We start from the raw sequence: 23,568 nt of genomic DNA on the forward strand, positions 1-23,568 counted from the left end.
AACCCAGACATTTTGAACTTCAAGCTTACTGTGTGGTTCCTCCAGTTCCATTAATTGCCAGGTGTTCTAATATTTCTTCTCCAGTATGCCACATCCTCTCTCTGGCTCATAAAAGTTCAGCTCGAAAACTTTACTTCAGTAAGTGGAAGAGGTTTACCATTTGGGCCCATGAAAAGCAAATTGATCCCTTTTCTGCTTCCATAGAGCATGTTTTAGATGTTTAAGCCTCTCTGTTCGATGCTGGAGCTTCTTCCACCATCAGATTACAATTGGTTGCAAACTCTAACTTTCACAATGGTTTTGAAGAATGTTTTTTAGCCTCTCATAGACTTTGTAAATCATTCCTAAGAGGCACTATTTTATTAAAACCCCCATTCAAAGGTCCCAGTCCTCCCTGGAACCTAAACCTAGTACTATAGGCAGTAACACATTCCCCCTTTGAACCCTCTGTGGAATGTGATCTGAAATTTTTTTTTCTTGAAAGTCAGTGTTTTTTGTAGCCACTACTTCCATCAGGAAGATTTCAGAGATCCAGGACTTATCGTCTGAACTTCCTTATCTGATTTTCCATAAGGGTAGGGTCTCTTACCGAACAAATCCCTCCTTTCTACCCAAGGTAGAATCCGAGGCTGACATTACTCAGATGATACATTTATCGTTTTTCTTCCCAAATCATTCCCACAAAGGCGAGTATGCCTTACATTTACTAGATGTCCATAGTCAATTACGTTTCTACCTTCACAGAATTAAAGACACAAGGCAATCAAGTCAACTGTTTTTTTGTTTTCCAGTACAAAATTGGGTAAAGCAGTAAGCAAGATTACTTTCTCTAAGTGGTTGAAGGATTGCATTTCATTACTTTATGATAAGAATAAATTAACTTTGCATAAGCCCAACAAAATACATTCTACAAGGTCTATAGTCACTTCTGCAGTCTTCCAGTCTAGAGCTTCAGTGGATGATATATGTACAGCAGCTAATTGTGCCTCTTCCCATACCTTTATTACTCATTACAAACTGGACTTGGTCTCTAGGGGAAGATCATCCTTTTGCTCGATGGTGATCAGGAATATCATTCCCTGAGTCCACCCAAGATTTTAGGTGGCTGGGGACTCTGTCCCATCTGTCAAGGATAAAATGAAGATTGACAACATCAGATAAAGAAGTTATGTACTGATCATAGTGTTCTATCTGTGTTGTCCATCTTCATTTATCCTTGACTTCCCTCCCTCCATCCCCCGACCTTTAAAGATTTTTTTGGTGGAGAGGATTATATATCCTTGAATTATTATGATTATTCAAACACAATAGATAAGGCTTCCATCTGGCTTTCTTTCTATATGTATGTGCATGTATGCATATATGTATATATATCTATATATCTATAATTATTTATAGTTATAGTTACTTTATAATTAGAGAAAGGGATTCTGGGCAGGGGTGAAGCTCAAGAGTTTTTGGCCGGCGCGAGCTGTAGTAACGGTCAGCTCGCTTCTAATATCGGAATTGAACCCATCTGTCAAGGATAAATGAAGATAGACATCACAGATAGAACATTATGGTGAGTACATAACTTCTTTTTTTATGAATAATAATGCCCGGCATTATTGACTGACTGACTGTAATTCTCAGTAATTTACCTGGAACTGGGAAAAAATATGAGCAAAATCAGGGATGTTATGCAAAATCAAGGACAGTTGAGAGGTATGGGCCTGGAAGTCTAACACTTTAGATGAATTTATGTTGCATATTACAGTATAACATCATTCATTTATTACTGTATGTCACGGTACCCAGGAATCTGCACTGGCACAGAAAGTCCGGGACAACTTGACATATTAACTCGTAAAGGCATGGTAAAGGTACAATAGCATTCAGAGGTAGTGTGGTCAATACAGAGTGCTGTTATTTGGTAGAAAGGGAATTTGACAATTTAACCCATTGATTTTTTTTTTCACATTGTGCAAAGAGCCATGATATTGCCACTGAAAAAAAAAATTGAAAGTTGCAAAAATATGTACAAAGTACTGTGACTGCCTAAAGTAGCAAAAAGTATAACCCATATGTTATTTAAAGAAATGGAGGTTGGTGATGACCTATTCAGTTCCCTGAACAGGACAAAATGGGAGAACAAAGAACTGGGGCAGTGAAGTTATGAAATCTTACTTGATCCTGCAGTAATCATACATAGTAAAAAGACAGGTCTACTAACAGTGTGGAATGAACCTTCAGAAGCACAATAGCCAAAGAGGAAGCTATTATCCTGCAAAAATATAGAAGGGCACTTAGATTCTATACAGTAATTAATTACAACTATTTATATATGTGTAGTAGAAAATACAAAGTTGGACATTCAGACAAGCAGCAATGCATGTAATACAACTGACAGGGATGAAAGGCATATGTTTGCTTAGCAAATTCTGTATATTTTTACTGATTTCATAAGTGCATTCAGTCACCGTTATGATCCAAAAATGATTTTCATGGAGAGTTTTGGAAGGATTACTGCTCCACCATAGAAGGAAGAATGAATACCCTGCCCACCATGGCTGGAAGGATGACTGTATCACCAGCCATAACCAGATGGATGATCGTAATATTGATTGTGTCCACAGATCATCAGATTTGAGGAATTCTTAATGGTAGATGATTAATCAGGATGATCATGGTGGGGTTCCTAGATAGGTAGTGGCCATGACAGAAGACAACAGAGGTTATATAAGATTTATTAATTTTTATTCTGGTGCCTGGGTTAGTCCTACTTGGCAGTATCCAATTTTAGGTGGAAACTTAAGAAAAAAGCTCCCAAGTTAACAGTATAGACAATGTCATACAGGACATACTTTGCACTTGACAAGAACACTTGAAGCAAGAGAAATAGTCATCAAAAAAAGCATATTTAAACATACATAAAATATATAGCAAGTACTGCTTTGGCTACCTTAAAGGCTTGATGATTGGGTGGGAAGACAACAGTTTAGACCAGAGGTATGTATGGCTTTGCTCAATTTGGGAGGTGAGCACTGTTAAGTGTTTGGAAAAGGTGCCGAGAACTTTTAAAAGCGTGTCTGCTTAGAGGTGCATATGCATAGGAATCTTACGATCCCCATGACTGATTACAATTTCAACCAGCAATTGGACATGTATAAAGGTTACAGTCACCATCAGTGAGTGATTGGGCCACAGGTCTGAAAGCATTAATGAATCAAGGATTGGCACATTTGTAAACTGAAGAGAAAACACATTAAAACACACAATAGGCAAATCATGTTAAGACAATATAATGGTTGCATATATTTACTCTTTTATTTTCAGGACAGCCATCCAAAGTTGTACAAGGCTAAACAGCGGTCAGTAGAAAAGGCTAGGGATAACAGCAATTTAGTATCATATGCTGATAGGCTTTTATTTAAGATTTTCTATGGAGACAATCCATACACCAACTTTGATAACAGTAGTGCCTGCACCACTGAATGCCTGGTAGATGGTAGCTTGTAGCGGAAGGGGTTGATTTTGTAAAGAACACCTGGTTTTATATTTATTTCCTTCATTCTAGATTCATTATATTCTGAACCTGAGGTTGCTGTCAATAATTACACCCAGCTCCTTTCCTCTGCATCAAATTTCAGTGGCACCAGATAATTTCAGTGACACTTTTATTTGTCAAATGTCTCTCTAATAAACGTAGATTGTTTTTTTAAGACTGATTATATTTTTCCTCTTTTAGCACCAGTGTAATAAGTATTGCCAACTGCTAAAAATATTGGATCCACTTTGTTACATTATTATATAGATACTGCCAGTATTATGGAAAACTACAGAATCATTCTCTTATTTTAAAAGATGTCTGCATTTTGTGAACTGGTACTTTTAAGCTAAAACTGAAAAAGTAGGAATCATAATACTGATATCGGAGTTAACTCCTAAGCTTGTCTTTATAACTAGCTCATAGCAGGTTTTGCCAGGATACAGACTGTATTATTTCCATGATGTAGCTTTTTAAACAAGGGAGAACTCGACTATTCCCCATTACCTCTCCTTTCAATGAGCAGGAGACCGTACGAGTCAAAGACTTTTGAATAATCTAGATTAACTGCTGCTGTTTCATGATCTCTGTCATGACCTGCTGCAATATACTTAACTTTAATCATGACAATTTGTGCATTTTGACTTGATTGAAGCAACCCACATTCATTCTTAGCCAAGACTTAACGAACAGTTAGATAATAGGTTAGCTGAAGATTCCATAGTTAACAGGTTTGATTGCCAAGCTTTGAACCCTCTGGTCTTCAAGAGGCTGGATTGCCATAACGCTATGTTAATATTTTCCACTCCCCATATACATATCAAAATTATTTTTGAAGAACAATAACAAATACATTATTCTTATTGTAAAGGGAAGTCTACTCCATAATTTTGAGGGCAAATTATAATGCATTTATCACATTTCTATGTTATTAATATTTATTATTTTCCAGCAGTAGGTTTCCCCCATTTAGGGTTGGCCCCCAGGCAGTACTTCCCAGATGTGGACTTTCAAATAGAACTGGATCATGAATTCTACTATAAGCTATCTTAATGTCATCCCTAAATATTCTATAAAACAGGCTGTGATGATTTTTCTATCACAGGACTATTCAGAAATATGGCTGGCTCAACCAGCTCCATGTGCTAGTACCATGAACCAGCACCCACTCACAAAAATGGACTCTCCTCCTACTGGCACACCAGTCAGGTGGCCAGATGCTCATTATATCCCCCCTTCCTCCTGCCTAGCCATTCAGGTCCTGTTTCTGTGCTCTGACCCTCCATCCATCCACAACCCATTTTTTCCTATTTTTGCACATGGAGATGGGGTATCACTTCAACAGTGACAGTCTTCTAGAGTGAAAGTTTACACTACCAAGTGGCTAGCTGTTTCACAGTAGTTCTTCCACACCTCACACTCCCATGCACACACATACCTATGGCCAAATTAAAGTGTCCAATCCACCCACTGCATGTCTTTGGAATTTGGGAATAAACCAGAGCATCTGGAAGAAACCCATGCGAACATAGGGAGGACCGAAACACTAAAGGTGGAGGAGTGTCAATAGTCACCAAGGATATTCACACCACCAGACTAGTTGCCCAACACAATGCGTCTGAAATTCTCCAGGTGCAACTAACACTAGGTAAGACTGCAATCCAAATTGCAGCTTGCTACAGATCCCCCACCATACCCCAAGATTCTCACTACACCTTTCTAAACATACTGGAAAATATTAAGATAGAACCAAACACCCTAATACTGGGTGATTTTAACTACCCTGCCATTTAGTGGGAAAACTACTCATGTACCAACACCTTTGCCCAACGGTTCTTGGAATTCATAAATTCCAATGCCCTGGATCAACTAATCCATAGTCCCACCAGGGGCTCCAATATCCTAGACCTGGTCATTACCAACAAGGGAAATCGATGCTCCACACCTATGGTCACCCCCTCAATAGTCAGGTCTGACCATAAGCTAATCACCCTTAACATCCACATCCCACCCCCACCCCCCAGTAAGGAAACCTCCATAAAAAACTTCTCCAAAGCCAACTTCATGCTACTCAAGTCAGAAGTGACATACTTCATGACACCCATGCAGATGGGAATTGAAAGTCCAACTGCTGAATCCTACACTAAGGCACTGTACGAGCACATCCACTCATGTATGAATCGTGCCATCCCAAATAGAACCAAGATGCTCTCATCCAAAAAAAGGAAGCCAATCTGGTGGTCCTCTGCCATAAACAAACTTTACAACAAAAGGAAGAAACTGTTGCAGAAAAGAGGAAAATCCCAGGATGTAAAAAAACTCCCTTCCCTGCCTCAGTAAGAAACTGAGATCCCTCATAAAATCCTCCAAAGCTAGTTACAAAAATAAAATTGCCAAAGGTTCCAAAGACAACCACAAGGCATTCTCTAACTATGTCAAGAATCTAAATGACAATGCTCAGATCTGCTCTGAGCTAAAACAGAATGGCATTAAATATACTGATCCCAAGGATATTGCCAATATCCTGGCAGATCGATTCAATGCCAACTTCACCCCCTAAATGGCCCATCTCAGTACCGGAAGATTGCCAAATTCTGGTAATAACGGCCAGACAGGTAAAAAAACGCACTCTCCAAAGCTAAGAATACAGCACCCATGGGACCAGATGACATCCCAGGCTGTGTACTACATGAACTACAATATGAACTGGCACCTCACCTAAGTGTCATGTTTAATCATAGCCTCACCTCAGGTTTCGTGCCCACTGAGTGGCACAGAGCTACAGATTTCCCACTCCACAAGGGGGGATCCACCTTGGATCCCGGAAACTACTGTCCCATCAGTCTGACAAGCCTTATCTGCAAGGCCATGGAGTGTATTATCATGGAACTTATAAACAAAGACATTGTCAACCTTCAAACACTGGACCCCACCCAGTTTGGGTTTGTGAAGGGCCGATCTTGTCTCCTGAACCTGATTGACTTCTTCAAATCAGTCTCCAGAGCCATGGACAAGGGTAAGGTGGTCCACACAGCCTATCTAGACCTTGCCAAGGCCTTTGACACCATCCCCCACTCTGGAATCATAGATAAACTTACTAAGCTGGGCATTAATCCCTACGTCACACAATGGGTTGCTAACTGGCTTACTGATAGAACCCACACTGTAAAAGTAGCTGACTCCAAATCCAGCTCCAGACATGTGGAGTACCTCAGGGATCAGTCTTGGGACCGCTCTTGTTTGGCATCTACTTCTCTGAAGTACAGGCCAACACTAAGGGACTCTGGCTAAGTTCGCAGATGACTGCAAACTGGGAGCCATTATTGAATCCCCAAATGATGTGGATACTCTACAAAAGGGCCTTACAGAAACAGTTACTTGGTGCCAGATCCATGGGCTCAAGCTCAATGCCAAGCAATGTATAGTTATCCCCTTTGGGAAAAAACATGTATCTGTGAATTACCATATAGGTGGCAGTACACTAAACACCGAAAGTGTGATAAGACACTTAGGGACACAGGTGGACAGTGGTCTCCCCTTCGATAACCACATAGCCACAACAGTCAGGAAATCCTTCTGTGTGCCACACCTCATCACTAAGGGCTTTTCATCCAGAAAAAAGGAGGTCATTGTCCCACTGTACTTATCCCTCAGTAGACCCATTATAGAATACAACTATGGTATGTACCTCTCAAGACATCTGCAACAACTGGAAAGTCCACAGAAATACCTCAATAAAAGAATCATAGGCCTAAAGCAGATGCCCTATGCTGACTGCCTTAAACTCCAGCTATACTCTGTCGCATATCGTCTACTCCGAGGCAATCTCTGCTTAACATACAAGGCCATGTCAAACCCAGAGCTGTTGGACATGCTACACTTAAAGAAATCCCAATCCCTCAGAGCCACACGCTCCAGGGATCTAAACCTTGTCATCACAATAAACAAAACATGCTGGAGGGATAGGTTCCTGACCCAGAGACTCCCCAGACTCTGGAATAGATTGCCCATACATATCAAGTAGAGTGTCTCTTTGGCCCTCTTCAAAAGGAACCTTGACGATTGGATGGGAGAAAGGAAATTCACCCCAGGGATCACGTCAGTTGCCCTGCTAGACAGGGGTCCAGGGAAGTAAATAGTGTGGGAAGAAATAGCCAGGGAATTGTTATGGCTAGGCTTGTATAGGCCCTAGGGCTGATAGCCTAGTACCAACCTATGAACATGCAGACTCTGCACAGAAGGCATCCTAGCCAAGAATCAAACCAGGGAACTCCTTGCTGTAAGGCGACAGTGCTATCTGCTGTGCCCCTGACCCTCTCCGTTTTATTAAAGAATAAAAATTTAAAATTTATTTTCATTATAAACTACAACAAACAGTTGCTACAGCTTATACCCTGCCTATGTGGGACTGTTAGTGGTCATGTTTTACTTAAAAAAAAAAAAATTCTAATGGACTGTAGCAAATAGCTGCTGCAGTTTATACTCTGCCTGCACAGAGTGGTTACAGCGGTCAGGTTTTAGTTTAAAAAACTGATTTTTTTTCACTTTTAAACTGTAGCAAACTGCTTGTTAAAATGTAAGCAGTTACTACAGTTCAGACCACACACTGAGTGCTACAGTGCTCAGGTTTGACTGCAAATACAGTACCGTTTTTAAAAGCTGGTATTGCATTGGCAATTGGTATTAGCTGATGGTACCCTCAACACTTGGCACCTGGGCAGCTGCCCCTCTCGCCCCATCCTAGCTGTGCTAATGGGGCAGTTTACCTTTTTTCAATCTTTTTCAGGTGTGTTGTCAAAGCCTACAGAACATACCACAGTGCTCGGTGATGGCACAAATTGATGAGGTATACAACAAAGCAGTGATCTCTCTGGAGTGACTAGACATTCCCTTTGAAGTTATACTTTTCTGACTTTGGTAGATACACCCTGGTCACAGTTTAGGTTGTTGTTTAATATTCTCCTTAGGTTTTTAATGATGGCTTCTCTTTCATGGTCTGACTACTTATTTTGTAATGATAATTTATGAACTTTTTGCCATATGCATCTCTGCTATTTTTCTTAGTGTTAAAAGCAATTCTATTACTATTACACAAGTAGTTAGTTTTCAAGGCAATCTCTAAGCATATCAGTATGTTTTTTCAAGTAACTGTGCTAACAGTATATTTGTTTATCCAGTGCCCAGTTTTCTCTCTCATATCTGCGAGGCAAGGTAATCCACAAGGAGGACTTGACGATATATATAGAAGCAGTTCACATCACAGCATAGCTCAGTGAACACAGAGCTGAGAAATAATGAAACACTGCATGCCATACTTAGACTTAAAATATCCATTAGAAGAGTAAAAGGTAAAATACAGCCTGTACTATTAATTTGCATTTTGTTGAGGCTGCCACACCAGTGTAGAAGGCTGTGACCACATCCCTCCAGCCCAGTACATCAACTCCAAGGCTGTAGCAACATAGAATAAAGTGAACACTTGATCCTACAGTGAAACAATTCCCTTTGCTAATCCACCATAGTGAAACCTCACTGCTAACAGAGTAAGCTAGCTGGGGTGCTACAGGCACATCCGAGCTGATGTATTTAGTCAACAAGGGTGTTGGAGGCACATGGGGTCATATAGGAAGGAAAGGTGTAGCTTCTCTGCAAAAGCATGCAAGACATTTTCCTTTAACTTTAAATGTACTTTGGTTTGGTAATACTGACAATTTAAGGAGCTTGTGTTATCATTTAAGAGTTACATTTTTAATATGTCCAATTGTGGTGCAGACTCACCAGTGTAATATTGGAACAGATACCTGTGGGCTGCCATGGATAACCCAGCTTTGGTGAGGAGAGGTGATCCCCTTCCCTGACTTGTTGCATCCCGTTGCTTACTCACTTGTTTTCCACTGAACTGTTTATGAAGTAACACTTCTTTCGGCTTTTCCTGGTTAGGGGTTGCCACAGCAGATCACCTGTCCGCTCATGACTGGCAGTGGAGTTTTATGGTGTTGAGTTGCTAGCCTGGAGCCCAACCTTCCACAGAAGGCACACGCAATCAGCTATTCTTTTATCATGGGTAGAACTGAATGTCTTGGGAAGGTCTTGATAAGCAGTGTATAGCTTCAACCCTTTGTCAGTAGCACTAGCTGGCATGTCCTTTTAGAGAATGCCATCACTCAAAAGTAAGATTCCCCTTCTTAAACTCATACTGTTCCATATTTGACAGAAGTAGTTTCCTTGTGTTATTTTGGCTGTATTCCATTGTGGCAGTCTCCTTGATTTTGCATGGAATACTGGTCAGGCTGATTGGCCTAATATGTAAATTGTGCCACTACTGTGTCACCAAAGATCAGGAAGCAGTCCACACATGAACATTTTGTTTAACAGTTGTGGAATGAAAGCTTGAAAAGGAATTTGGTGAGGTTATGCAGACTGACTTTCATATGATTTCAGAAAGGTCCTAGAGTGTTGATTCAGTATGCAAGTTTCTGGTGTTTATAGATTACGCTAGGGTGGAGAGGAATGTGGAACAAATCACTGTTATGTACCATGTAGAGCAAAGCACTCTTTACTTAAGAGAATAACTATGTTAGTAAAATTAAGAAAAAAATGCTTTTTATTAAGCATTCTATTGCGTGTAGTAATTTTAAATATTTATGTTTATGTATTATCTGGATACTATCATTTAGGAAACAGGTGATCTTTTTTAGAATAAGGAGATTGTGGCAAGTTTATCTGAATACAAGCATAAGCCCAAGTCTAAATGGCAACATGAATTTCAAAGCAGTAAAATAAAGAGGTCATCGAAACACTAACAGTGTCTGTTTTAACTGATGATTGATCACTGTGCCTTCTAGTTTTTAACCGTGTTTGATTCCATTTGTCGGAAGATATCTCCAGATGCTTCAAAGAGATCAAAGCATCTACCTTGTTTGTAGTGAAATTTTATAAAAACTTTATTCAATCTCAACTCATGAGGATGCATTTTCATTTTTGTTTTTATTGTAGGTAGCTCACTAGAGTAAATTTAGTGAGAGGAGCTCTTTTTCCATTTTTTTCCCTTCCCTGATTGCTTTAGTTGAGTTTGACTGGTCAGATGGGAAAGCCATTCTACAGTTTGATGATGTCATTCCTTCCTTAATCCCTGTCACAGCATTCAACTGGGATATCCTGCCAAGGGTACCTAAACGTCTTGCCAGCATACCAAAACATGGACCCTTCCATTTACATCAGACATATGTCCACATCCAGAATCAGTAGGTACATAAGCGCAAAATCCTCAGAACTTCTTTGCTGCCCGTCTGAATGCAATGTTTTGATTTTGGTCTTCTGGTTGTACACAGACTGCCGAGATTTTGAGTAGAATAGTACCCCACTGGGGACTCTTCTTTTTATTTAGCTGTATTTTATTGAAGGTACATGTCATCTAGGAAAGGGAAATGTAATTGTGAAAGACTGAATTCCCATAAGGACAGACATGACAAGTGTCCTTTTTTAGTTAGGCTGAAAACAGTTATAAAGTGTGTTCTACTTCCCAGACCTTTGTCCCTAAGGCCCTGCCCAATCATCTTTCCTCTCTCTTGGTCTACCTTGAAAATCAACATCTTAATCTTCCTGCTCAGGGATCCATGTCTTTGAAATCTTCCTGCCAAGACATCTAACTTTCTTTAATGAAGTCAAACAAATTGAAACTGGAGACTTCTGCAGTCCAGCCCTTGCTAGATACTCCATTGTGTCTGATGAGGATACCATGGACCGTCTGGTTCAGATACTTGCCTCTGCTTTTGTGACTCTGTTGGAGGCCAATGTGGGGCAAGTTCACATGTCCACTGGGGCTGAACCATCATTCATTGAGGACAAGAAGGAGGACCCTCAGCTGGTGATTTTGGAAGGGCTTGGGGAGGATTTCACAAATTCTTATATGAGAAAAAGTCCTGGGTTCCTTAATAGAGGTAAGTCAGGACTCAAAACCTTTGAGGTTTCTACAGGTGGACATTCCTGTTAAAAAGAATCAGAAAACTAGTCATATTTCTCCACTTGCTAAGGACCCCCAGAAAGAATGGAAAGACTTTACTCAGGGTCTTTTTAAAGCTGTGATGACTTTGACGCCTCCTCATGGGTTGTCAGTCATTTCACCTATAGGAATTCCTTCTTACACCTAAAAAGGACTGGTGAGTCTTCTTTTTCTGATGATGAATATTTAGATTTGGGCAGGAGTCTTAAGTTTATTTTTGCCAGACTCAGTCTTCTCTTGAAGTGGGTTCTGATTATAAAGATTCTCTTTCCCCTGATTCCCAAATGGAAGAACTTTCCTTTGGAGATACTATCTTTATAATAATGCAACATTTTACATGGGAAAACTGTAACATGTCTGGTGTGAGAGCTTTGACAGTAATAAGTTATGGGAAATGGTATCAAAGGCTTTTGATAAGTCTAAAAATAGAGAGGATACAACATTACCAGAGTCTTTGATATGGTTGATTGTCGAGGAAAGATAAGCGGGTTGTGGAGGTACTATGATGGGGTTTGAAACTGGGTTGTGTAGGGGATAGGAGGTTATTGTCTATGAGGAAGGAAAGAAGTTGTCAGTGAATAAATTTTTCAAGTATTTTTTTTAGATAGGGGAGAGTATGACTATGGGGCAGAAGTTGGGGATGTCATTGTTGTTGCCTCCTTTGTGTTAAGGGAATGATGAATGCTTTTTACCAAAGGAGGGTACACAAGATTCTTGGACAGAGCGGTTGATGAGAATGCAGATGGGGTGAGCTATGCTGTCAGCACCTAACTTTAGAAAGTTTGATTAAAGGTTATCAGGGGCATTAGAGCAAGGTTTTAATTTACTGAGAAGTATTTGAACAGTGTTGACAGAGATAGGTTTAAGGGAGAAGGGAGGAAGGTGGGATCATAGGCAGATGGGTTGGTGGAGAGAGGGGGAGGGTGGAATTGGTGGCAGAGGGAGAGGGGTTAGTGGAGAGCGAGGCAGAAGAGGTTAGTGAATTCACAGGGAAAGATGTGGTGAGTTTGGCTATGGAGTCAATGAAGAAGGAGTTAAAGTTGGTGGCTATGGTATGGTTAGGAGCAGTAGGGTCAGGACAGGGGTTGTCTTTTCTGCCAGGTTTGAAGAGGGTGGTGATACTACTCCAGACTTTCTTAGGATTAGATTTATAATTGTTTTGGACCTTTGAGTAATTAGAATCTATGATCAGAGTGAATACATTGTTTTACCATGTTGTGCAGTTGTTTATATTGAATAAGTGAACGTGCATAAGACTAATGGTACCTTTGGAGAGCCAAGGGGCAATTTTGGATTTTACTCTTTTAGTTTAGGGAGGGGCAAAGCTATTTAATATGTTGGTGAATACAGAACTAAAGTAGTCGACAGTGTTGTCTAGGGGAAGTGTTTTCAAAAGGCTCCAGTTTATTAGTTTTAAGGTGTCAGAGAAGGAGTGAGGGTTAAATTTAGTGAGAGTACAGGTTGTAATACAGTTATGCAGTAAGTGTAGGGGGGGTGGGGAGCGAATTGCAAAGGCAGGAAGGTGGTCACTAAGGGAGCAGGGCAAAATACCACTTCCAGTGATATTGTTAGGGTGGGAGACTAATATCCAGTCCAGAATAGTACTGGAAGAGTTGTCTTTATTGGGTCGGGTAGGAGAGTTTGATTAATTGAGAGAAACCATATAGGTTTACGTTATGGGAAGTAGTGGTAGAGTGAACAGAAGACCAGTTGATAACATCCCCTAGAATGATTGTTTCATTAGAAATGTTTGATGAGAACCAGGAAAGTATGTCTTCTAGAATGGGGGTATTGTTTCCTGGATGGGATGTAAAGTGCAGCTATGACTATACTTTTATGGTTATTAATCTTTAGTAGAGCAACGGTCATGTCTGCTGTGGAGAATTTAGGTATGGGGTTGGTATAGGGTGTTATAGTTAGAATTTAGGTATGGGGTTGGTGTAGGGTGTTAAAGTTAGAATTTAGGTATGGGGTTGGTGTAGGGTGTTAAAGTTAGAATTTAGGTATGGGGTTGGTATAGGGTGTTAAAGTTAGATAGGAGGAGAAGAGATGGCTACTCCTCCACCTTTCTTCATGGTTCTGTCATGCCTAATAGGTTTGTAGTGGGGGGATTATTTCAGTGTCGTTTAGATGAGGCCTTAGCCACTTTTCAGAAATGCAAAGGATGTCACAGTTATTATGAGAGAGCCAAGCATGGAGGTTGGGAAGTTTGTTACAGAGGCTTTGGGTATTGATGGTAGCCAAGAGGGGGGACTTGTGGATAGTTTGAGGTGGGGGTGAAATGGAGTTTATTGTTTGGATGGCAGGGGGTCTGCAATTGGGGTGAATGTCCCCAGAGAGAGGAGGATTGACAGTAGATCATAAAGTAAGGATAGTAGTCTTTTAGAGGTCATAGTGTTTGTAGTGAGGGGAGGAGAGGTGGATGTATGGGGAGTGTCAAAAAAGGGGGTGTATATTTGGAGTGTAAAGAATCTTTCTGTGGAATAGGAGATGGTGGTTAGAAGGACAAAGGTGACGAGAAATGAGGGCTGTATAGAGGGGGTTCATTCTTAGGTAGGTGGAGGTAGTGTGAAAGGGAGGGGAGTATGAGAAATTAGGGAGTTGGGTAAGTTGATATAGAAGGAGAAGGGAGAAAGGTAGAGGAATAAGAAATAAGGTTTTAGGTGTAGTGTACATAGTAGGTCATTGGATTAATAAGGCGTGGGATGGGAAACTGATTCCTTAGTCTGTTCAAGCTCATTCGTCCGGGGCAGTTGCCTCTTCTAGAACTTTTTAAGAGTCTCAAGACCTGATCCATTTTGAGAGCTGCTACTTGGTCTTCTGTGAATACTTCAACTAAGCACTGTTAATTGAATGTCTTTTCAAGTACTAGAGCAGGTTTTTCTAGGTCCATCCTCCATGTTTTTTGGCAGATGCCCTACTTATCACTGTTGCAGTATTCCATCCCACTCTGCTTTCCTCTGTTAGGTTTTCTCTTTTTCTCCTCTGGGTGGGGGGACTGCTTTTCTTTTTTCTTGATGTACATGTACCATGTTCCTTTTGCCTAGTCTACTGCCCCTGTTCTGGAGCAGTTCAGTTTTAAGAGTTTTGTGCTTGTATGCCACTTATTTACCTTATGCTTTCGGATGTGTGATATACATCTGATGTATGGTGCATGGAAGGGTCCAGGCATATGACTACCCTTGGCAGGATATCCTAATAGTAAAGGATATTGCAACAGTGATAAGTGGAAAGCTAATGTTATGGTAAGAAAATTAAGAAATTCACCCCACGGATCATGTCAGTCAGCTAGATAGGGGTCCAGGGAAGTAAATACTGTGGGAAGAAATAGCCAGGGAATTGTTATGGCTAGGCTTGTATAGGCCCTAGGGCCGATAGCCTAGTACCAACCTGTGAACCTATGGTACGTTCTTACACAACTGTACTGTCGGGGAGTGTATATTGTTGTATGTGAGTTTAGGAGATTTATTGCTGGTTTAACAGTAGTTTTCCTGTCATATGTTTTGAGGGTTCTTTAGTATTTTGGAGATGGAGAGTATTTGATGGGCCGGCTTGTTTTTGAATTACATATTCAAGCATTTTTGCCACTGAGCGAAGTATACTAATGTCGGTAATTGCCAAGTTTGAGGCTCACCTTTCTTAAACAGTGGAATTATTTTGCCATTTTTCCATGAATCAGATGCACAGTAATGGCAAATTTCACAGGTCTAGTAAAGCAGACTGTTAATTGTCTGACATAAGCAAGGGGAAGATTATTCAGTCTGTAATGTGTTCTTTTATTTTGTGTGTGTCTTCTCAGGTTATTTGCCTTCCATGCTGGCCCACTAGATGATGCGGTTTCTCACAAAGAAGTGCTGATGTAAAGAATATTTTTTTTTCTCAGACGTGTCTGACTAGTGCATATTATAGTGCTATCAATTACTATCTTGTTAAGATACTGCAAAGAAAATCTGTGTATGTAAGTTAGAGATTTCTAGTTTGCTGGGTTGAGGTCAGCTTCTATTTGCTCTCGCAGAAGATATTTTATACTTTAGTTTTCTGTTAACCACTGAAGTTGGGCTGTATTTCATTATGACAAAAGTAAGGTGGTGATCATGAAGTTGATTAGTCAATATACTCATACATCAGCTCAAGGAAGGGAAACTCTCCCTTCAGAGAGAAATCACTGCTAGCTCACATCAGAAGAGGGCACTGGAAATTATTGTGCTATGAAAGCGCACCCCATTTAAACAAACTAAGTAACCTGTCATATGTACTGAACTGCACAGCATTCAGACCACACAAATATTTAACTTAGAGTCAAAATATTGTACAATCAGGAAACTATGTAGCCAGCAAAAAACACCTACAAAAACATTTAGTAATCTGCAAATTTGACATTTTCAGCTGTGCTTGTGTGCATATATGTTTGTGTAATGCATGTGTGTGTATATTTATTTATATACATATATGTATGTATATATATATATATATATATATATATATATATATATATATATATATATATATATATACACACATATATATATATATATATATATATATATATATATATACGTGTGTGTGTGTGTGTATATATATATATATATATATATATAATATACACACACATGCATGCACACATACATGTACATCTGTACATATTTGTGTTTTAATATTGTGTTATATCACAGTAGTTTTAAGTAGTACTTGTCTGAATCTCTTGCACAAAAAATTATACTTACTTCTAAGAGCTCTCAGACAATATATTACACGTAAACATTACAGCATTTAGCTACTGATCTTAGCATGTTACAAAGTGACACTCATATGTGTGTAGTAAATATTCTTTCAAACAAGTAAGTTGAGAGGAGGTGCAGTTATGCAGGCCACAGTATGATGTGCATATAAGGTATTTACAGGGCATTCCTTTCTGGACAGTTCAAGAATATGTAAATAGCATGAAAATTCTCTCAAGTTTGTTTTGATAATGAGCAACGTAAGTTCTTATCCTATGCTACATTTTTATTTATGTTTTTTATCTTTATTGTGTTAGCACTTAATTTGTTTGTGCCCCATTTTGATGGTTGTTTTAAAGATGCATGCTTAGTGAAACAGGGAAGAGCAAAAATGTTAATCTCAGAAAAGAAGAAATAAGAAGTACTTGAAAAAGAAATGGTGGTTGGGTCAGACTTTTTAATATGAAGGAACTTAGCATTTAAGAATTCTATCTTTGCTGTTTGTCATTTGCTTGCAGGTTGCAGGAAAAAGGCTCTACTGCACTTGGACCAGCTGCCCTTTTATCTATAGCAATGGCTTCAAAAATGCCAGGGTCAAAGGTGAGTTACTGATATGTGAGGCTGCTACATTCTATTTTTTTTCCAGGGTGTATTAGGCCTGATTCCATCTATACATTCACCCTTTCTCCACCCTGTAGAGCTCTCCCTGTCTTTTGCAGTATATAAGCATTCTTTGATTGTATCACTCACAAATAACTTTGTTTTCCAGAACTGGTCATTAGACTGCAAAGGTTTCAAATGCTATGTACAGCTAATAATATAATAAAAATAATCAGCCATAATCTTGAGTGGTGGTGAGTAGTAAAAAGCTTTAATTGTGTCTTTCGGCTTTTTCCGGTGAGGGGTCGCCGCAGCGGAACTCCGGTCCGCTAATGATTGGCAGTTGATTTTTACGTACTGGCTTGCTAAGCCTGACACAACCTTCAACGAAAGTACGCCCATTCACGCATGTCTCCACGCAGAAGACACTCTAGCTGAGAATCAAACCGGACAGCGTCTTACTGTGAGGCGACAACGCTACCGCAGCACCATCTGTCTAAAACTTGATCGTATCTGAACACAGCAACACCTAAAAGACAGTCTTCCTGTGTTTTCACACCGAATGGAGGTTTGAAAGATGGGCTTTCTCCCTCCCTACTCCCAGTTCATGAGAAAAAGGATGAAAGGTGTATGGACTTGGAGAGATATTGTCCTTACAGAACGCAAAGTAAGATTCTTGAAAAATAAAAGTCAGCAGCCCAGATATCCTTCTATTAGACATAATCACTTTGAAGACAGTCTGATGTTCATCATATTGATCACTGCTACAATAGCGTTGGCTATATATGGGTTATATCCTGACAAGGGTATGACAGCTGATTAGCTTCCAAAGCTTCAGGACACCTTCCACATGTTCAAGCCATAAAGAAGCTTGAGCTGAGCTTCTTAAAAAAAGGGTTAGAGCACAAAGCCCTTCCAAGATTTCTCTCCTGCAGAAGAGAATGCTAGTCTATGGGCTTTCAAGGATTGATGGTCGACTTGTGCTGTTCCATTGCTGGGTAGATAAGTTCCCTTAGGGGAAAAACCTTCCCCATTTTAATATGTATTGTTTAATTTTAATTTCCTGGTTAGGAATGTTATTTTTTATTAGAAGTTTGTTTAACTGACCGCCTGTACTTTTAAATAGGAGCACACGTTTTTTTCCTGTCAGTTTTAAAAGTTGGTAAAAGTAGTTGAAAACTAGTTTTCCTGTAGAAAAAATCTTTATTTTACCTTTTAGAGACAGAAAAATGTATTAAAATGCTTTTTACTGTGTTTTACTGGGAAAAAAGGGACTTTTGTCCGCTTTAAATTACTAACAGTTGCCTGTGCAGCTTGTTTTCCTCAGGAAAGAGCATGATTTGTGTCTTGACCATGGAACAAACTTCTGGTCCCAATGTTGGTTTTTCCAGCCAGAAAAAGACAAAATTAAACAAACAGCCTTTTGCACCACAGCAGGCTAGCAATTTGTCTCCATAGGCTTCTCTGTCCCTCAGAAAATACTATGAGCTTTTACAAATGGAATATCCAAAATCTTCACCCTGTAATTCGCTTTATAGACAGCCTGCTGCACCAAAAAAGGCAAGTAGATTACATAAAGTTCCTCAGTTTTTCATACTTTTGTACACTCTTCCTAAACCTGACCCAGCAGCTATTACTTTAGTTAATCCTACTGCTGCTAAACATTTGAATAATTCCAATCCTACTCTTTCTGACAAGGATAGGAAGATTGATAAGTATGGGAAAAAGTGTATGCTTCTGCAACTTTGATTTTTCAGAATTGTGAATTGTCAGGCTCGTATGTTAATTTATTGTGACTAATTGTGAAAGTATGAAGAACGTTTTGTCTACACTTTCTTATTGTAAGGAAACATCTGCTTTAAATAAGTTTCATCCATTTTAAAAGTCACAACTCATTGTTTACAATGTGTGTGACTCTGATACTTCTTCCAGGGCTCTAGTCACTGGTACTGTTTTTAGGAGGTTTGCCTGGCTGCATTCTCAGAATCTCCCAGATGATGTGAAAAATGAGATTTTAAATTGTTCTTTGGATAGAGATTTAGTTTTTGGCCCTGCTGCTGCAGAGGTGATCAGAAAGTGTGATGAAAGGGGTTAAGTTGATACAGGGAATCGTGACGATTTTCAGCCCTCTTTTTTTCTAAATTTTCTTAGGGATTCAATGATCCCTTATACACTTTTGGCAAAAACAAAACAAAATAAACAGACTCAACAAAATATGGGTAAACAGATGTTTAAGAAGAAATAGCAGGGAGATTTCAAAAAATAATTTAGGAACCCTCCAAAATCAAGGACAGTGCATCAAGTCAAAATGGCTATTTAAGGGACCTTCCCTCCCACCTGGCAGTCTCTCTTTCCTTTCCATAAATTATGAAACTCACTTTTCTCTTTGGCAAGAGGTAGTTTCAGGCAAATAGGTTCTGAAAATAATGTATCAGCACTAAAAATGAGTGGGAGGAAGTCCCTCCATTCTAGGGGTAATTCTTTATCCACCAGACCAAACCAGATTCCTTTATTTCTTTGTTTTTCAACACGTCTCAGGAAGTGTTAGAACCAGTTCTTCCTTCCCAGGTTGGGAAACATTTTTATTCAAGAATGTTTTTAGTACCAAAGAAAGAAAATGCTTGGAAACCAGTTCTGGATCTTTCATTCCTAAACCTATTTCTGATAGGGCCCATGTTCAAAATGATGACACTTCACAAGCTGATACTTCTTCCTCATTTAAGTTTCCTGTAAAACTAGATTTAAAAGATGCTTATCAAATTCCTATTCATCTAGACTTCATGTATTTCATAAGATTTTGTGTGTCTGGATCACATTATCAGTTCTCTGCCTTACCCTTTGGACTATCCACTAAAGTAAGAGTGTTCAGAAAGTTTCAAGCCGAAGTTAAGCTCATTGTAGGATACAGGGTATCCACATTTTTCATATTTAGATGACTTACCTATCTTTGCCGAGTCTTTTTCAAAGTCTCAGAGATCTCTCACTTAGGTGAGAAATCTGATACACAAGCTGAATTTCCAAGATAACATTCAGAAGTCTTTTTTGACCCCTTCACACAGGATTATGTTCTTGGGGTGTCAGCTAGACACCTCAATTCAAAGAGCTTTCCTTCCACAGGAAAAAAATAGATCTATTTCCACATCTATTTACTTGGTTTTCCTATCAGACTTTGGTCACTGCGTTTCTCCAAATTGTTTGGGTTTCTAATACTACGACAGGAATGGATGCCATTCCTAAGACAAAGTACAGTTAAAGTTCATGAAATTAGTATTGTTTCAATCTTTGATGTCAGCCAGAAGTGTTCTTCGCAGCACCCGCAATGTGCCCATCAATGACTCCTGCAATTCATATGGAGTTACATGTATTGGTAACCTATTTAAATATGATTGTAGATTATTTTATATAAGACCCGTTGCTCCTACTACTATTGGAACTGTCTGTGTATCTTTCTTCCATATTGCTGTCATTTCTCCTGCAAATCCTGATATTTTTATTACTTTGGGTCTCTCTGTATGCAAGACACTGCAGTAACTGGGTGAGGTGATTTCAATGATCAGTGCTACTTTTGTCTTTTTTCATGGACCACTATATCTGGTTTTCTAGCATCTATCTTTTGAATTGTTGGTAATAGGTGATCCCATGTGATATTAACTTCATCATTTTCTATGATGCTTTGTTGCTCATTTTTCCAGTGTTTTTCAGCCACTTCAGTTCCATAATGTTTTCACAATCCCAATCTCTAGTGCAACAGTCTTAACACATTATTATGTCTTTCAGTATACCATCCTTCTGCCATTAGTATATCACAACCAACAACGAGGTGTGCAACTGTTTCCAATTCTGTTTTGTAAAACCTACATTTGTCTGTTTCTCCCACATGTTCAATGGACTTTGTAAACCAACGTGTATGTGTATCCCACTATCTTAGGCTGCCAATATTCATCTCTTGGTTTGAGTTCTCCTCTCCTTAACCATTCCTGCATTCAATCCTGATCAACATGAGGTTCTTCCAGAATTTCTATATACTTGCAGTTATATTTATGCATTTTCCACATTTCTTGCCATCTCATCTGGTCCTTTGCATTATATTCTTTCTTTTTTGTTTTTTTGGCACATTCAGTTGCTGCCTGACTTTTATCTACTTCTGGTTTGATTTCCATTCCTGCTTGGCACCAATATGCTTCTGCTAGACTAAGGGAAGTTACCTTAGATTTATTCTCTTCATGTTTCAAAACTTTCACGACATTTGGGTCTTGTGAGGTCAGCAGGTATATGTGGAGTCCCACGACTGCAGATCTATACATGTACACTACACATGAGAAACATACAATGATATCTGAAGTTTGTTTGGTCCACGCACCAACACTCTTTGTCTTTTCAAGTCACAGTGCTGAGATTTGTCAGAAGAGAAACTACTTGGTGGACACGGAAAAATTACATAAATCCAGATCTCTTCTTCTCCCTCCATGCTACAAAGCTTCAGACTTTGCTTGAGGAGCAATTTCAGGAGTGATAAAATTGCAAGGTTGTGCAGGACACCAAGGACATATGGAAGGACATAAATATAAGAGATGCTTGACTTGATCATGACACTCAACTCTCTGAATCATCTTTGGTCCGTTGGACCTCTTCAAGTTGTTATGGACAATATTACAGTCATGTGGTACATTAGCAAACAAGGGGGAACTTGGTTATAACCCCTTTGCTGACTAGCCATGTTAGCTTGGAATGGACTTCAAAGCATGATCTCACTCTACAGGCATTCCCCATCCAGTCAGAGCAAACTTGTGTTGCCAACACGCTAACCACAACAAAGGCAGACTCTCATGAATGCAAACTAGATTAGTTGTCGTCCAAGATTTATCCATCTGTGGGGAGCTCCTCAAGTAGAACTATTTTCTGCCTGTCTTTGAACCATCAGCTGGCAAGATTCTGTTCCAGGACTCCATGCAAGAAGTCCTTGAAACCAGATGTCATTTCCTTTCCTTGGACAAGAATGTTATTGTATGTTTTTCCACTGATATTCATGTTACTTCTGGGGATTCAGAAGGAATCGCCCAAAAATTTTGTGGTGACTTCCTTCTGGCTTAGGCAATAGTAGTTCTCTCTACTTTTGAAAGCAGCCAGAGGCAGTTACCACATGCTTGCACACAGAGTGGATTTATTCTCACAAGATCAGGGGTGTTTGATATATTCAGACCCTAATCAATTTCAACTGGATGATGGGGTCTTGATTTCCTTTGAGGCACCAGTTTACTAAGGGCACACAGCAGGTACTAATATAGGCAACAAAGCATGTTTCTAGAAAATCATATATTAGTAAAGAGAAAAGGTTTTTCTAGTTGGTGCCTGCAACATAATCAGCACCCATTCAGAGTAGTGTTTCTTTGGTTTTACAGGGAGGCTGCCTTTTCCCTTTCTGGAAAGGCCAAAATCACCCTACACCTTTTCTATCCATTCCACCAAGAGCTTAACTGAAGATGATATGGAGAGGATGATGAATATCTTATTCTGGGTGAGATGGTTGTCAGGTTCCTCTTTGGCCACAGCCCTCTTGAGTGTGGGAGTGGATTGTACCTTTACCCCTCCAAGTTTTCTTCCTCTGAAGACATTGGAAGCATTGGCGTTCAACTCCAAACCATCCGGCACTGACTGCATCGGTTTTGGAGATATCCTGTCTTCAGAACCGGTTCTTGCTCAGAGGTCTTTGGTCCCTTCAGATTCAGAAGACCCATGGGGCCATGTCTGTCCTGCCAGCTCTGGGAGGTGTAAGTAGACACCTGTTTTTTTGGAACCTTCTCTGCACCTTGGGGCTTCAGCATGGATCACCTTGGCTCCGGCTTTGGTCACGGACGCTGTCTCCTCGGAATGGGGAGTGACTATGGTTCTGAGGCAGTCTTTCTTGATTCTGTGCTCTCTTCTCTCTTTTGGGGGGGGGTCCAACTTCCAAGGCTATGGAGAGAGCTCTGACTGCCACAATCAGACAGTTGGTGCCTTCCACTTTGGAGCCAGTGTCCCTTTCTTCCTCATGGCCAGATATTCATCCTGCACTCCCACTGAGTCAGTGAGTGCCAAGACCTCAGGAGTCTCAGATAACAGTTCTCTCCTCTTCTGATGCCTCCCCAGATTATCCCACTGAGGAGGTCCCTAAGAAGAACAAATGTAAGAGGAAGCACTTGGATTCCCCAGAGGAATCGATCACCGAAGACACTGACTTTGATGAAGGTGAGGGATCCCCAAGGTCACCCCCTGATGTCTCCTTTGGAGATATCCTGGAAATATTGAAACAGAGAGGTGACTGGAAGTCCCAAAATCCCTCTTCTGAGGAGTCACTGTACCTGCAGGCCTTTGGCAGTCAACCCTCTATTTCTTGGGTGACTCCACCCACTGATGAGCTCATTCAGTTGGTCTCTCAGTGGGTATGGAAGGCCCTTGACACTGTTGAACCTATCCCCAGTAGACCTGACAAAATTATGTCCACCCCTGGAGGCAAACAGTTCTGAGCCAAAGGATTAGCTGTTGATGCCATGGTCTTGGTGGCAGCCACAAAGAATGAACTAGCCAAAGAAGGTTCCTCTAGCCATACACTCAACAGAGAGTCTCAGGCAATGGATAAGTTTGGGAAGTGGATCTATGTTTCATCGACCTTTGCCTTAAGGTCCTTGAATTTCTTGGCACATTTCACCAGACTTCAAAAGGATCTGGTCAAGGAGTTATTGGAT

General features: G+C 40.0%; 1 protein-coding gene across 7 annotated transcripts in view; it reads left to right on the forward strand.

Annotated features, from left to right (window-relative positions):
• Nucleotides 1-23,568, forward strand: part of LOC122811493 (circularly permutated Ras protein 1-like) — a 1,239,209-nt gene that overhangs the window by 827,597 nt on the left and 388,044 nt on the right. For all 7 annotated transcript variants that reach the window (XM_044083365.1, XM_044083368.1, XM_044083363.1 and 4 more), the window contains one exon: nucleotides 16,765-16,846. In XM_044083365.1, coding sequence (XP_043939300.1) covers nucleotides 16,765-16,846 — 82 coding nt within the window. The remainder of the gene's footprint in view (nucleotides 1-16,764; nucleotides 16,847-23,568) is intronic.

Source organism: Protopterus annectens, chromosome 9.part0 (genome assembly GCF_019279795.1).
Source record: "Protopterus annectens isolate FY-2018-M chromosome 9.part0, PAN1.0, whole genome shotgun sequence".
Lineage (NCBI taxonomy): Eukaryota > Metazoa > Chordata > Ceratodontiformes > Protopteridae > Protopterus > Protopterus annectens.